Genomic DNA, 16189 nt, shown 5'->3' with positions numbered 1-16189 from the left:
GTTATCCTGCAACAAATTTCTCTGCCCTTGAGGGAAATACTATCCCTATCTTTGAAACTATGTGTGTAGAAATGCAAGAGAATCATGGAGACTTGACCCCCAACATACATAAATGCAATACAAATGTAAGACTATTATTATGAAAAAAAGGAACAAAAATTCTGACCAGAGATTTAGACTAACACTGTAAATATAAAACACTCAATGCTTTCTGAGCATTTCTCAATTAGAATAAAACCTTGCAACAATTTGTTTTGCTTTGTAGTGCATTATCACTTGACGCTTTAACAGTCATTATGTCTTTCCTCTTATCAAGTGGGTTTTATCGTTTCCCTCTATTTATTCCAATAATCTAACCTTATTGCCTAAATTATTTCTTATTGTGTTAGAGGAACTAACGCACACTTTCTCAAGAGCGGCCTGTACATTAGCAATCTTCCTTTCTCTCTGCCTCTTCCTGATAAAATTAAGTTTCACAAGGTACATGTTCCTTCTCTATAGTGTAGCTGGGCAATTATTACTCAGCTTTGCAAGGTGGTTTTCCTCTGCTAATAGACAGCTAACGCTTTTTCTCCCCACATCCTTATTTTTAAGAAACATTTTAGCGGTTGTCATATTCTTCAGAGATAATATCATTCTGCTCTTTTTCTTTGTTTTTAAGCTAAAGCTACATCTGCCCTATTGTTTGGTGTATGTATATGTGCATCCTGTCCTTTTAAAGCCAGAGCTACAAAATTCATCTGAGTTGCAGAGAAAAGCAGAACTGTCAATTATTATTATTTAATAAATTAAAGTAACTTTAACTTTTCACCAAGTGATAAAAACCAAGCTGTTCCCATCAGTGGATATAATTAGGAGGCACATCCTAAGAGTGAGTCATTGGTAGAGTTGTCAGAAAATATACAGGCTATCCTGTATGTTAATGTATAAACAGTGAATAATTTTTTTTACAGTAAGCGTATGTCTCGTATGGTATTTGGGACATACGTACATTTAAAAAATCATTGTTTATTTGAAAATGGAATTTACCTGGACATCCTGTATTTTTATTTGCTAACTCTGGCAACTCTATTCGCCATTTATCCACCAAACTACAAATAACCTTTTGGTAAAGTTTCGCATCAAGTGGGTTTTAGCTCAGAAGCACTCCCCTTGGGGCAGAGATAAAGGCTTCAAAGTTTTGGTGTTGTGACATCAACACTACGCAAAAATAAATGTGAGTAATTGAAAGTTTTGAAATTCACAGATGTAGATTTGGAAGTCCAGCTCAAAAGAATGGAGGAATAGACTAAAAGAAGTCATGGACTGACGGGTTTGGGGATTCTCGGAAGAGAGCAAACTTCAGCCTGGAGAGCCTAGCCAAAAAAAAGTGAAAGTTCTCGGAGCAAAGCCTTCTGCAGTTTAGTGAGGAGAGAGCGCGAGACCTGAGCGAGCCAATAGGAGCCGAACAAAAGGGGGCTGGGTGCGTGAAGCCAATCAGAGATGAGATGGGTGGGACTAGACTCCGGGAAGGAGCCGGCCTGGGCCCCGAAGGGCGGAGCTCAACCAATCGGAACCGAGCAGGGCGGGGTTGGACTCCGGGAAGGGGTGGTCTCAGGGAAGTAAACCACACTGCAAGCGCGTCTTTAAGCCTCACCTGCGTCTGCGTCTGCCCTGCACCTGCAGCTTCGGCTTTCCCCAGTAGGGCTGACGCTGAGTAGAAGGGTGACGGGGGACGCCTGCTCGGGTCGTCATGGCCTACCCGGGACACGGAGGAGCAGTGAGTCCGGGCAGTTTCTCCGCCGCCTCCGCACCTGCGGGCGGTGCCCGCGTACGGGGTCCGCCCCCTCTCTCCGCTTGGTTTGACCAGTCTCCGGTACTCCGCGGGGCTGAGGCACAGCGCGGTGTCGGGACCTGGGGCCCGGGTTGAGCAGGGAAACACAGGTTTTCTCGTCCCTGGGGGCGCCTTTAGGCGAGTCCTTGTGAGGCAAGGATGGTGCTGTGATTTTGGAAATTTTCTTCCTGGATTGGAGGAACAAAAGCGCCCTTTTCTTGTTCCAGTAATATTTTGTGGTCGACCCCCACCTTCCTCAGTTTTGCTAGCGTCCTCTTTCTGAATTTTTGGCCACTTCTTGTTTTCTGTCCTTTAAGTTGCTTATGGATAAATTAAGATATGCCAAATGTCTCTTAATTTTTACTGTTCTACCAAGGGCAATCTGTTCTAGACTTTTTTGGGAGGTGGGAAAGATTAGGTTACTCTTTCTTGCATAACTGTTTATCCTTAGTCTCCTTTGAGAGTTGGAAGTTTGTAATTTGTGGTTATATACTTTAATTACTGAGGTTGCCTTTTTGGGTCTCTTTTGATGGTCTTTTCTTTTAAAAGAAGCAACTTTAAAAAAAATCCCATCTTTTTTGGTTTGTTTTTAATCCATTATGTTGTTTTAACATTTACTGTTTACTTGTACTTAATTGCTTCATAATGTAGTTGTGTATTTCCTGGAGTTTGAAGTGCATTTTTTGGAGCTCCAACACTTCCTCCATACCTTTACCCTATACATCCAGCCACACACAGCTCTGATACTACTGGTAGTATCCGACCTTTTGACTCCTTGTTCCCCCCCCCCATTTAAAATTTTTTTTTTTTTTTTTTCTTTTTGCCTTCTGGCAGAAATCATCCTTCAAGGATGCAGGTCAAGATTTTTGTTCAATATGGAATAACAAACAATCTTGATACTACTTTCTCTTCCAGACTCATAAAAATGCTCAGTAAAATGCCTTTCTAAGGTATTAAAAATGTATACCAAGTTCCAAAGTGAAAAAAGTAGAGAGAAGCCATAGCCATAGTAGGAAACAAACATCAGAATACCTGCATTTGAACCATGGTCTCCTTCTTACTAGTTATTTGACCTTAGCCAATTTAGGAAACCTCGTGAAGTTTTAGGTTCTCAATGACAAAAAGGCCATAGTAGTTTCATACCTCATAAAGTTTTTGGAAAATCAAAGCGCATAATGGAAAGTACTTAGTACCTGGGCTATAAAAAACTCTCAGTAAATATTAGCTGTGTATTATTTTTGTTGGTATTCTTATTGTTTTTCTTATTAGTTTTGAAGACTTGTTGGAATTAATCACTTGATTGATCAGTTTATTGGTGTCTTGCTTTTTTAAAAATAAATATTTTCTGATGGAGAGGATGTTTGCATTCTATACAGTTTCCCATGACTAGTTCACAGTTTCATTGTATTTACCATGTATTCTAAGTATGTATCTGAAGTATACTACTTCTTAGTTTGACTGTAGGTGAAATTTTTTTGCTTTTTGTTTATTTTGGTGATGTTGGTGGTAAACACTTAAAAAGTGTGTTTTATGTTCATCTGTTAGATTAAGTTCTCAGAGGCTAGAAAGTTCTTTTTTCTGTTACACTTCTTTTAATGTTGGATAACGTGTTAACTGAATTATGTCCTAATGCAGGACATCTAGCATTTTGTAGCTAGCAGCATTTGTGAAAGTGAATTCGGTTGCTTTTAGTAATTCTTTTTATTCTTGCTTTTCAGTGGACTCCTCATAAATATTTTCCTTTAAGCCAATTTTGGTGGATAACAGGTAATACTTGTATTAGTAACCTTATCCTTTTTCACTCTTACAGTTTGGAAATTTTTGTGGTCAGATGCCAGGAATGCAGATGCAAATGGGACAGCCAGTGCCAGGAACAGGGCCAAACCTGCTGCGTGGTGGATACCCAGCATATTCTGATAGTTATTCCTCAGCGGGAGACCCCATGTGGACATACTTCACTGCTATTGCTGGACAGGTGAGATGTTAAATATATGGCACAAACATCAGTTTTTGAAAGGATTGCTGTTTAAAAGAAATGTCAAAGCACCCTTTGGCAGCAGCCTTTGGCTCAGGTCATGATCCCAGGGTCCTGGGATGGAGCCCCACATGGGGCTCCCTGCTTGGCGGGAAGCCTGCTTCTCCTTCTCTCACACCCCCTGCTTGTGTTCCCTCTCTTGCTGTCTTTCTCTCTCTGTCAATTAAATAAATAAATAAAATCTTCAAAAAAAAAAAATAAAAGAAATGTCAACTCTATTACTTAGTGTGTCATTTTAAATGTATATGAAATTTATATTTTAAACTTATCTAGACTGATTTTTCTCTTGAGATCAGAGTTGAGGGTAGTCATCATTATTTTATTTTTTTTAATTTTTAAAAAGATTTATTTACTTATTTTAAAAGATTTTATTTATTTATTTGAGAGAGAGAGAATGCATGAGCAGGGCGAGGGGCAGAGGGAAAAGCAGACTCCCCACTGAGCAGGGAGTCCAACACGGGGCTCTTGATCCTAGGACCCCGAGATCATGACCTGAACTGAAGGCAGACACTTAATCGACTGAGCCACCCAGGCGCCCCAATTATTTCATTTTTAGAAGTCTGTTAGTGTGATGCCTGACACATTGTTCATTTCACTAAGACTGGAAACTGTGGTGCATGACGACTGAGTCAAAGAGGATGGGGGAAAAGAGATCTACATGATCTACATGTTAGTCTCCTTGAAGAAGCTGGGACAGAGTATCAAAAAGGAGATTTTTAAATTGTGAATGGTTCTGGGAGAGACTTGATGTAAACCAGTCAGGAAAGGGTAAAGAAAACAGATCAGAATGGAGGTTCAAATATCAGACTAGTGAGAAGAGACAGATTCACACTTGAGTCATAGTCACAGTCTGTATCTCTTTACTTTTAGACTCACCAAGAAAAACTTATGGCATAGTTAGAATTTCACAGAACTTTGATAGCAATTTTCATTTATTATTCACTCACCTGAGTGTTCACTAGATCCCATATGCTTGGCTAGAAATAGAGGATATACACAGAATTATAATATATGGTGGATACTTTATTTTGGTGACCCCAATTCCATTCACAACCCCTTTTTCCCTTCTGTGGTAGGAGTTGGAAAAACCCTAATACCATCCTGGACACCTTTGAATCTTGTAAAGGTAGCCGTGTGCCACAGGACTGGTCATTGCAATGTAGGTGTAATTTCTTTAGGATGCTTTCCTTTCCTAAATGAGAAAAACCTTCCTGGCAACTGGTGTTGGCCCTTTTTGCTCCTTAATTCTTCCTGTTGGAAAGGGAACTTGAGGTATGGAAGTGCAGCAGCGATCTTGGTACCTTGAGTCAACAACTTGAGATAAAGGACTTTGGATGGGATACATAGAAAAATGTAAAGAGAGTGATGGCATTGTGAAGTTGCCATACAGTACTGTTCTGCCTACCCTCAGACTTCTTGTATAAAACAATAAACCCTTATTGGTTTAAATCTCTTTGATAGTATTTTCTATTTTTTGCAACTAAATGCAGGGCTAACTGTTACATGATACCATTCTTATCTGCAAAGAACTCTTAAGTAGTGTGATGCTGGGAATAAATCTGTTTTCTATACTGACTATATAATCTATTTTACAAAATTACAACTTAAAACATAGGAACTGGGCATATATATTTAGAGACTTTTATTTGACTTCTGAACTCTTTCAGTCTTACAGTTGTGAACAATAATTTGCATGTTTGTACTACTTGATACTTGCCTTAAATTTTTCATAGTTTTGTGCTTTTGAAGATTTATTTATTTTAGGTGGGGAGGGGGCAGAGGGGGAAGGAGAGAGAGAGAGAATCTCAAGCAGTCTTCGCGTTAAGTGCAGAACCTGATGGGGGTGGGGGCGCTTGATCTAATGACCCTGAGATCATGACCTCAGCTGAAACCAACAGTGGCATGCTTAACCGACTGCCCCACCCAGGCACCCCTAGTTTTGTGCTTTTGAATAGCAAAACTCCATGAGGACATGGCCCTTGTCATTTTCTCCCTTATCAAGTAAGCACTAGGAATATATTAATCATTCAATAAATGTATTAGATGGTAAGTGAAGGGGGGGAAATTGGAGGGGGAGATGAACCATGAGAGACTATGGACCCTGAGAAACAAACTGAGGGTTCTAGAGGGGATGGGGGTGGGAGGATGGGTTAGCCTGGTGATAGGTATTAAAGAGGGCACCTACTGAATGGAGCACTGGGTGTTATATGCAAACAATGAATCATGAAACACTACATCAAAAACTAATGATGTATGGTGATTAACATAACATAATAAAATAAAAAAATGTAAAATGAAAAAATAGATGGATGCATAAACTGTCTCATCTTCAATGTTTAGTCTAAATATTTAAGCAATTCTTTTGTATGTTGAATTTTGCCTAGCTTTAAGGAATCAGGTGAGTTTACTGAACTCACCTCTGCATCTGTATTTTTTTTTAGGTCTCATAATTAATGATGTTCTATGAGAAATGTCCAGTTAAAGGTTTCTACAGTGTTCCTTTTCATTGGACAACATTTTTTGAACAGTAATGATTCAATCATCAGTTGATTAGGGGCAATTCTGGTTTGTACCTTTGCAAATACACATACACACGCACGCACACACACACACATACACACACATGCATGTCAATAATACCAACAAGTTTAACTTGAGTGTGCATACTGCTTCTGCTTTTTCACACAGTAGCTCTCTGAGGTAGGCAGGATGGATGTACCCTTTTATTATAAATGAATAAGTGGAGATTAAGGTTTAATAACTGAACAAAGAGAACTTGAACTTGGGTATCATTTCAAAATCTTGCTGTCTATTAGTTAACCTAACCAATGGCAACTAATTTTTTGTTAGTTATCTAACTAATAACTAAAGCTCTTATTCAATTAGAAAATGTAGTTTTCTACCACTAATGCTCATTTTTTGGTTAGGGTTTATAGAGTTGGTCATTATCATTAGCTCAAACTGCAGTAAGGAGATCCAAAAAGATCACTTGCATTTTCTGCATATAATTTAGGAAGACATTACTTGTTAGTCAGTTAAGGTAACATGTTTTCATAAAATGTATGAAATATGAGTATGAGGTAGTATAGTATACTAGGAGAGTGCTTTCTGGTGGTAATAACTGTAGAAAAGCTGTTCAGGTTGTTTTTCGGACCCGCAGAATACTGAAAAAGCTCATGTAAAATAGAATTTCACTCATTAATTAGATTTTAGATTTTTTAAATTTAATCGACACTTGAATGCGAGGTTGTAATATTTTCAGCCTTTTGAAATAGTAAATGGACCTGGCCACAAACTGTCAGAAATGGCTATAGTTGAACGAAGAACCAGTGGTAATTGTCTTCATTCCACCAGACAACCAACCTGCTTTGTACTATGTACTGTGCTAGGGCTTGGGGATGCAAAGATGAGTGAAACTCAGATCCTGACTTAGAAGAGTTCTGCCTAGTAAGGGAGACAGACACACAGGGAATGATAATGGTACCAGGAAAGAAGTGCTAAAGGTAAACAGACGAAGATTATGGCGACACTGAGAGAGCATTCTCTGATCTTTATGCTTGTTTTCTTTGCCTAGAACAACACTGTCCAAAATAAACATAACAAGAGCCACAAACATAAGCCGCATATGTAGTTTTGAAGCCTCTGTTAGTACATTTTAAAAAGTAAAAACAAAAAAGTGAAATTAATAATATATTTTATTTAACCCAATATATCAGCAATACTAATATAGCAATATGTAATCAATATAAAACTTATTAATAGGGTGTTGTACATTTTTGTTGTTACTAAGTCTTGGAAATCTGGTGTGTATTTTACACTTACAGAACATCTCAGATCAGACTAGCCATGTTTCAGTGCACAGTGGAATATATGGCTAGTGGCCACTGTATTGGACAACTCAGGCCTAGAACACTCTTCCCTTAGATATCTGCATAGCTTGCTCCTTTACTTCCTTCAGATCTTCCTCGAAATTCACTTTATGAATGAATAAGTCAATTCACCCTATAAGGAAATTCACCTATCAGTGATTCAGTTACAGGTGAATTCACTTTATCAGCCTCAGTGAGGCTTTCCTTAACTGTCTGTACAAAGTAGCATTGGTCATTCTTCCTTATCTAGTGGTTTTGTGATTGTCCCCATCTTGATTGTGTCCAGAATCTGATTGCATGACAGTTCATGAAATACACCACCTCCCTGGCAGTGGTATTGCAGATCCCATCAGCAAACAGGGGGGTAGCTTAGCTTAGCATTTTAGTCCTGCTTTCCTAAGCCTTCTACTTCTCAGAAGTGGTATCATCAGGCAACAGTCTGTAGTATATTTTGTTTTGTTTTGCCCCTTGTCCTGAGTAGAATGTCCCATCTCACTTCCTGCTTTCAGGCAGTGAGCCACTCACATTCCCCATGCCTTGTGAAGTCCTCAGAAGCATGCCCCCTGCCCGACTTCACATCTGCCCTCACTCTACTTCCTAGTTTTTGCTTCTGTGTGATGTACCCAAACCCAATTTAAGTTTGGAATTTCGTATGTATAAATTAGCTTCATATAGTTTGAAAAACAGAAACTGTTCAAATAAAGCAATGAGCCTCACATATATTTAGTTAGAGAAATAAAAGTCTTTTTCTCTCACAGTTATTTTCCTTCTCCATTGCCAGGTCCTCTAACTTGCTGTTGTATTGCTAAGTGGCTTAAGGTCCAGCTAGGGTAAGGAAAATGAGAGATTCACCTTTAAATTGAAGGGGGCTTAAAAAATTTAATAATTGTGATAAATAATGTTTTAACCCCATATTAAAAAATTAATGCAAAAAATCTATGATGAATAAATATCCAATTTTTTATAAAGATTTATTCATTTTTGAGAGACAGGGAGAGTGAGAAAGTGGGGGAGGGACAGAGGGAAAGGGAGAGACTCTCAAGCAGACTCCTAGCTGAGTGTGGAACCGCCCTTGGGGCTCAATCCCAGGATCCCGAGATTATGATCAAAGGGGGAAACAAGAGTCCCATGCTCAATGGACTGAGCCACCCAGGCACCCCTGCACTGGGACCTTTTGATGAATGTAATGGAAAATGTCCTGAGTTTTATAGCATTTAATTCTGAACTTTGGTAAAATAATAATCTTGGTTTTTCATAGGAAGATTACACATTCAGTTCTGAAGTACAAGACACAGACAGACTGCATTCTACCTTGTAGCAGTGCAAAGCAGTGTGGGGAAGGAAGCATAGACCTTGCAGATAAATAAGCATGTAGAAATTTGATGCATGGAGTTTAAAGCTTTTTTTTTATTTTGTGGGAGAGAAAACAGTGAGATGTGTTTCTTAGTTTCACTCATTCAAGAGGGTTAACAAAGACTAAAATACTATTTATATTCCTTAACTCAAATTTATAATGACTTTTTCTGGGTCTTTTGAACCTACTACTTTTCAACTTTGCTTCCTCTATAATCTTTGTTCTTTCTCTACAAAAGAATTTCCATACTCTTCAGGGTCCCTTCTTTGTCTTTGAATATTCAGAATCCAGAGAAAGGTCCTCTATGTACTAAGTGGACTTTTCTGTGAAATGTTGCAAAAGAAGCTCCTATTTGAACAGAAATTATCATCGGACCACATAGGATTGATTTGCTTCATTTTAATTTATTGGTCAAGGGTTTTAGTAAATTCAAATTGCTCTTTTATAGAAAGTTTTAATTTTGAGCCTGTTTGCACAATGTATTATTTATTTTTATAAATGAGGAAAAAAACTGATGAAGCTTAGTAATTCTCACTAATTTTATTCTCAGGTTTAGTATCATTTTCCCGCTTAAGAAAAGTTAAAGAAAGGGACACCTGGGTGGTTCAGTCAGTTAAGCATCTGCCTTCAGCTCAGGGCATGATTCCCAGAGTCCTGGGATTGAGTCCCTCATTGGGCTCCTTGCTCAGCAGGGAGCCTGCTTCTCCCTCTGCCTGTTGCTCTCCCTGCTTGTGCTCTCTGTCTCTTTCTCTCTCTCTCTCTCTCTCTGACAAATCCTTGCTCTGTGGGGAGCCTGCTTCTCCCTCTCCTCCCCACTTGTGCTCTCTCTCACTATCTCTGTCTCTTTCTCAAATAAATAAAATCTAAAAAAAAAAATCTTAAAAAAAGTTGAAAGAGGCAATTTATAACCATGTTATATTTAGTGTAGTGAAGATAGGAGACCTTTTTAAATTAAAAATGAGAGAAAAGTCATTTCCTTCTTTTGCTTCTGTTTTACTAATTTGTAAAAGTGTTTTTCAAAATTTACTCTGCAGTAACTGACAGTGACTTGGCGTCTGTGCCATCATTTCAGTGAGATACACCATTGACAGTGGCAGCTGAGGACTTCATTGATAGTTTTGTTTGTCTTGTTTTGTTTACTGATGATTTCTTAGATCATGTTAGAAGTATGTGCATAGTTTTTCAAAGTCTTGAAATATAATAATGGTTTGATATAATAGGAAGGTAGGTAATTGTTTAAGTAAAAATTCCTTGTAAAGTCTTTGTCATTGGAGGAAAAGTTGCTAACCTACCTTTAATTCTAAACATATGGCTAATTTTTTTAAAGTATAATTTTCTTAGTCTAGAATTTATTGAAGTTTTGTAATCAAATCCCAGAACTATGCATGGCAGAGAAAGGAACACTTAGATACTCTGTAGGCACATGGATGATCCAATGGAAAGAATGCTTCTTAGTTTTTTAATTCCTGAGAGAACCACTGGAATTTTTGTTATAAGGAATTCCTTGTTAAAGATTCATTAGAACATGAGTATTTATAATACTTCTTGGAAGTTGGTTGTAAAAATTTTCTTTATTTCCTGGGTCTCTTACAAAAATGAACTCATACAAAGTTCCTGTTTTAAATTTGCTTCCCTGATCCTATATCAGAGCTGTTGTTTTGCATTTGTGACAGTGTTTATGATGCTTCCAAGTAAATTACTCTGTATATTTTTGTAGAAAATAGGATGAGGTACTGAAACATAATGAGAATATTCAACCTGTTTCACTTCCATTGCGATTTCTTGTTTGTGTTAAAAATTTTTTATTTCCCATAATAAGTTCAAACAAGAATGTTGGGGAAATAATCAGAAGAACAGCAACAAGATGCAGGATGACTCTAAAATTTTGCTGGGGGGAGTAGGGGGAAGTTATTCTCTCCTTCCAGTTACAGCTTCATATCCCATGAGAAGGGCATTAGGGGAACGTTTTTGAGATTTTTCTGAACGTATTTTGGTCTTTTTTCCATTTTAGGTTGAGGTACAATGATTCTCACAGGATAATATTTTGACCTGTTGTAGGTCAGAATGATTATGCTGTTTCTAAGAAGTAGAAAAAATAAATTATACTTGAAGTGCTTAAATATTAATAGAATATAAGTTGATTATGAAAAAATTATTTATTTTGTATGTTGTTTTGTAATATGCCTTTGCTGTCAGTAATTACTTCTATAATTTTGTAGTTGATTATGGAGTAATGTTTTAAAGAATGCATATTTATTGATTGGCCTAAAACAGCCAATTAGCATATTAATATGATTTGATATAATTGTGCATTAAATCTGATGATAATTATTTTTTGACAGGATGGTGAAGTGGATGCTGAGGAACTTCAGAAATGTTTGACACAGTCTGGAATTAATGGAACTTATTCTCGTGAGATCATCCCCCCCCCAATATTTAAAAATCTTTCTATCACAGTTGTATGTGCACATAATTTAAAGAGTCAAATAGTTCTGCAAAGCTTATTGTGAAAATAACTGTTCCTTGTGCATAATTATCTCCCTGATATTAACCACTCTTAGAGGAAATCTCATTCAGCTTTTGCAGCTGATTCTTTCGAAATTTGCCTCCAGATCTCAAAATAGTGTGCTTTTATCACTATGGATTTTCAGTTTTAATGATTAACAGTTGATATCCAGCTATGGAAGATGAGAATTCACTCTCTTGGAACTTGAAACTCACTCTTGTGCCAGTACTCCACACTGGAATGCTTCCCAATCTTCCTCCATCCATTATAGCTGTATAGTAATTTTCGTTAGGTCAGTAATCAGTATTTGCCTTATTGTTATATTCTAAATGTTCTTCTTTTGTCTTGTGATAATGTATGATTAATTTCCCTTTTTATATACTGTTTTGCTTTTTCTGAAATTAATCATCATTCTGGAGCTTTTTATTGTGGTCTACTTTCTATGCATAGCTGCAAACCTATCATTCCTTCACCATCATTCTGGAACTGACTTTCTATGCCCTTTTGAGTTGGATCTCCCTTTTATTTAGTCTCTAGTCATTTTAAAAAATACAATAAAATATAACAGTAATTAGCTTCTCAGTAAGAGAGTGCATGGGAGGAAAGTCTTTTTAGACTTTATCTGAAAATGCTTTCATTCTGTCCACAGAATTAAGTGACCAGGTATGGAACTCTGCATTACAGATCATTTTCATTTAGAATTTTAAAGACATTCCTCCGTTGTTTCTAGCATCCACTGTTACTTTATCTGCCAGTATGTCAGTTTTTTCACTGTGGAAGCTTGTGAGATCTCTTCATGCCGGGTTTGGAATTTTACAATGATGTGTCTGGTTGTGTTGTGTGGGAACTCAGCGGGCATTCCCAGAGTGGGAATTCATTTGCTTTAGTTCTGAGACATTTTCTTTAGTGATGTTTTCTCAGTTTTTTCCTTTGGAATGTCTGTCATTTAGACTGGGTCACTTTTCTTAATATTTTTTTCTCCTGTCTGTTTTTTTTCTGTGGGGAGATTTCCTCAGCTTTATTTTCTGAATCTTTTATTGAGTTTTTCTTTTTTTTTATATATCTGCTATCATGTTCTTAAAATGCAAGAGCTTCTCTTCTTTTTTCATGTATGTGATATCTTCCCTATCTCTCTGAAACTGTATTTTTGTATTTGTTGTTAATGCATTTTTCAGAGTTTTTTCTTCTTTCACAAACTGTGCTTCCTCCAAATTTTTTTCCAGTTTGTTTTGTTGTCTTTCATGTTAGATGGCTTTTCTCAGGTGTCTGATGATCCTTGGTTGCACATATTGAACTAAAATGCAGGTCATGGTTTGGTATTGACTGTAGACTTCCATGTCTGGTGGTTTGGCGGGGCAGTTTGTTATGCAACAGTATGTTTAGGGATTTCCTTTTGGGCTGGTTGTCTGGTAGGAAAGGAGGAGGGAAGACTCAGCAGGGTTCTCAGTCTTTGGTAAACTGTCACTTAAATGCCTTATTTTTACCAGATAGGCTGGGGTTAGGATTCTGGTATGTGCCTGGTATCCTGCAGTTCCCAGACCTCTCCAGAGAATAAAACCCCAGATTTCTGGTGGGGTGAGCATTGACATGGCAGCCATCTACCAATTTGAGGCAAGGAGGGTTGGGGGCTCTTAATAATCTTTAAAAAGATATTCAGTTGGTCCTCCTGGTTTTATCTCTATCTTAACACTTGCTTTCTGAAAATACTGCCAATTCTTTTTTTTTTTTAATTTTTTTTTTAAGATTTTATTTATTTATTCATGAGAGACAGAGAGAGAGAGAGAGAGAGAGAGGCAGAGGGAGAAGCAGGCTCCCCAAAGGCAGACGCTTAACCGTCTGAGCCACCCAGGTGCCCCAATACTGCCAATTCTTAAATGTTTGGGGTCTTCTCTAGGATAAGTAGGCTGGTTCTCGGCTTTTCTTATCATGTGTTTGGGAAGCCAGTTTCTCAGATCTAGGGTTAAGATTAGGTTGAGAGTTAGGGTCAGGGTTAGGGTTAGGTAGGGTATGTGCCTGGTGTTCTACCGTTCAGAGACCTCTCCAGATGGTTAGGGTTAGGGTTAGTGTTAGGGTGAGGGTTTGGGTTCGAGGTTTGGTGTTAGGGGATTGGGTTTAGGGGTTTGGGTATGTCTCTAATATCCTGCAGTTCAGAGACCTCTCCAGAGTATAAATTCCCAGGTTTTGCTGAGGTTAGAATAAATATTGCAGACATCTATGGATCTAAGGCAGAGAGGGGATTTGGTGCTCTAAATGCTCCCTAAATAGATATTCAGCTGGTCTATTTTTATCTCTACCTCCATACCCATTTTCAGAAATACTACCAATTCTTAAATGTTTGGGATCTTCTCACGGAGAAGTAGGCTGCTTCTCTGCTTTTTTATTGTGTATTCAAAAGCCACTGTCTCAGATCTAGGGTTAGAGTTAGGGTAGGAGTCAGGATTAGTGTTAGTGTTAGGTTTAGGGGTTGTAAATTACTGGTTGATGGTTAAGATTAGGGTTAGGATTAGGGTTAGTGTTAGGTTATGTGTCTGGTGTCCTGCAGTTCAGAGACCTCTCCAGAGAGTTAGTGTTAGGGTTAATGTTAGGGTGAATGTTAGTATCAGGGTTAAAGGTTAGGGGGGACTGGTTATTGGTTATTGGTTAGGGCTTTGGATATATGCCTGGTATCCTGAAATTCGAAGAATTCTCCAGACAGTAAATCCCTAGATTTTTGCTGGCGTGAGACTAGACATGGCATCCATCTATGGAGCTGAGGCAAGGAGGGAATTTGGGGCTCTAAATCCTCTTTAAATGGATATTCAGTTGGTCCTTCTATTTTTCTCTCTACCTGCACACCCATTTTCACATATAATACCAATTCTTACATGTTTGGTGTCTTCTCCTGGATAATCAGGCTCCTTTTCAGCTTTTCTTATTGGGTGTTCATCAAGCCACTATCTCAGATCTAGGTTAATTAACTTCCATCCATTCTACTACTTTTCCAAGTTACATAATTCTTTTCTTCTGTTTTCTGTCTCCTCTTTTTTTTTCTAATGGTTTATGACTTTAGAAAATTTAGTTTTTTGCCCATTCTAATGGGGTATTGGGGGAAATGAAAAATCTGTTAACTTTCCTGAAAATTCTTCTCTATTCTTTGTCAAAAATATTTAATCTTATATACATGTATACTCAGTCCTATTTTGTCATTGAAGATATGCTTATTTGAAGACTCAGTGTTTGCCATTTGTTATCATATGTTCAGATTTTCCCATGTAATGGATGTGTGCCACGTTAACTTGAAAGCAAAACATATCATTTGCTTGACAAAATGATGGAATGCCATCCAGAGACCCCTCATGGTAACTTTGCCACCCTCCTTCTTCCCACTTGAGTAGTATTTCTATGAAGGAGCACTGGGCTCCAATCCTGACTCTTCCACTTATTAGCTCTATGAAGTTGGGAAACTTTATTATACTGGGCTTCTGTTTCTTCATTTGTAAAATTGGGACTTATAGTACTTTTGTATGTTTATGTGAAATCACCAAATCATACTACTTGGTTTATAGTGAATGCTCATTGAGTGTCTGTTGAATTGTCAGTCTGAAAATATTGTAACCACCTATTCTAACTTTGACACTGTACTAAAGAAAATCAGCTATTTTAACTTGTAGAATGTTTTATAATTTTTTTCTTAATAGGTTTAAAATTTAGCTGAAATGTTTTTTATTTATAAAAATTTAAAATATGTTATCAAATAGCAAAATTAGATAATTTTAAGCATTTTTATTTATTTATTCGTTCATTTTTAGGAGCTACTGACAAGAACTTTGTAAGCTTTAGTAATTGTGCTGACATAGTATCTCTTTTATCAGGACTGATACAATTGGTCTTGAGGTAAATCAGCTTACCAATTCGATGCAATTGTGATGAGGATTAGAAAAATTAAATTCTACCTAGTGAGTCTTCAGTTATAGTTCTATAGATATGAAAGTGTTAATATTTCTTATAAGCTAAGATTTTAATATAGTTTATATATTTTTTCTTCCTGCCTTTTCTGTCCCCCAAGGGAAAATAGCTGCTTCAGATCAGAAGCTCATATTTTTCTTACTTGATTGATTGTAGTAAACTAGCAAATGATTTCCCTATATCTAGGTTCATCTTACTTTACTCTATAGTCTGTTCAGTGTAAGTGAATGTTTCTGGACTGGAAATTTTAGAACTGCCCCTCTGCTCCTTAAAATTCTTCAGTGACTTCCACTGGTCTAAAATTTAGGGTGGCATTCAAGACTTTTATGATCTGGCCCTCATCTGCCTTTCAGATGTCATCATAGGCCAGTCCTTCACCCCAAGCTTTAATCAAATCTCTAACTCCTTCAAGTTTTGTGATCTCAGTATATGTCAGACTTCTACTTAAAACCTACTTATCATTTGTGTTAGGAAAACTGAAGCTCTCCTTTCTCCTGTGACAGTAATTTTTTTTTTAAGATTTATTTATTTATTTTGAGAGAGTGAGAATGAGAGAGAGAGAGAGTACATGAGAGGGGGGAGGGTTAGAGGGAGAAGCAGGCTCCTCGCTGAGCAGGGAGCCTGATGCAGGACTCGATCCCGGGACTCCAGGATCATGACCTGAACC

General features: G+C 37.5%; 1 protein-coding gene across 4 annotated transcripts in view; it reads left to right on the top strand.

Moving 5' to 3' along the window:
- GCA (grancalcin) overlaps positions 1-16189 on the top strand; it is a 47501-nt gene that overhangs the window by 20147 nt on the left and 11165 nt on the right. For 3 of the 4 annotated variants that reach the window (XM_025852515.2, XM_025852508.2, XM_025852523.2), the window contains 2 exons: positions 3624-3788; positions 11414-11483. In XM_025852515.2, coding sequence (XP_025708300.1) covers positions 3645-3788; positions 11414-11483 — 214 coding nt within the window. In that variant the 5' untranslated portion in view covers positions 3624-3644. Of the gene's footprint in view, positions 1-1598; positions 1760-3623; positions 3789-11413; positions 11484-16189 lie in introns of those variants that run through there. The other variant, XM_025852498.2, reaches the window with a different exon arrangement.

Source organism: Callorhinus ursinus, unplaced genomic scaffold (assembly GCF_003265705.2).
Source record: "Callorhinus ursinus isolate GAN/ISIS: 27379988/994484 unplaced genomic scaffold, GSC_fseal_2.0 scaffold2, whole genome shotgun sequence".
NCBI classification, from domain to species: domain Eukaryota; kingdom Metazoa; phylum Chordata; class Mammalia; order Carnivora; family Otariidae; genus Callorhinus; species Callorhinus ursinus.
This window is presented reverse-complemented; position numbering and strand designations above follow the sequence as displayed.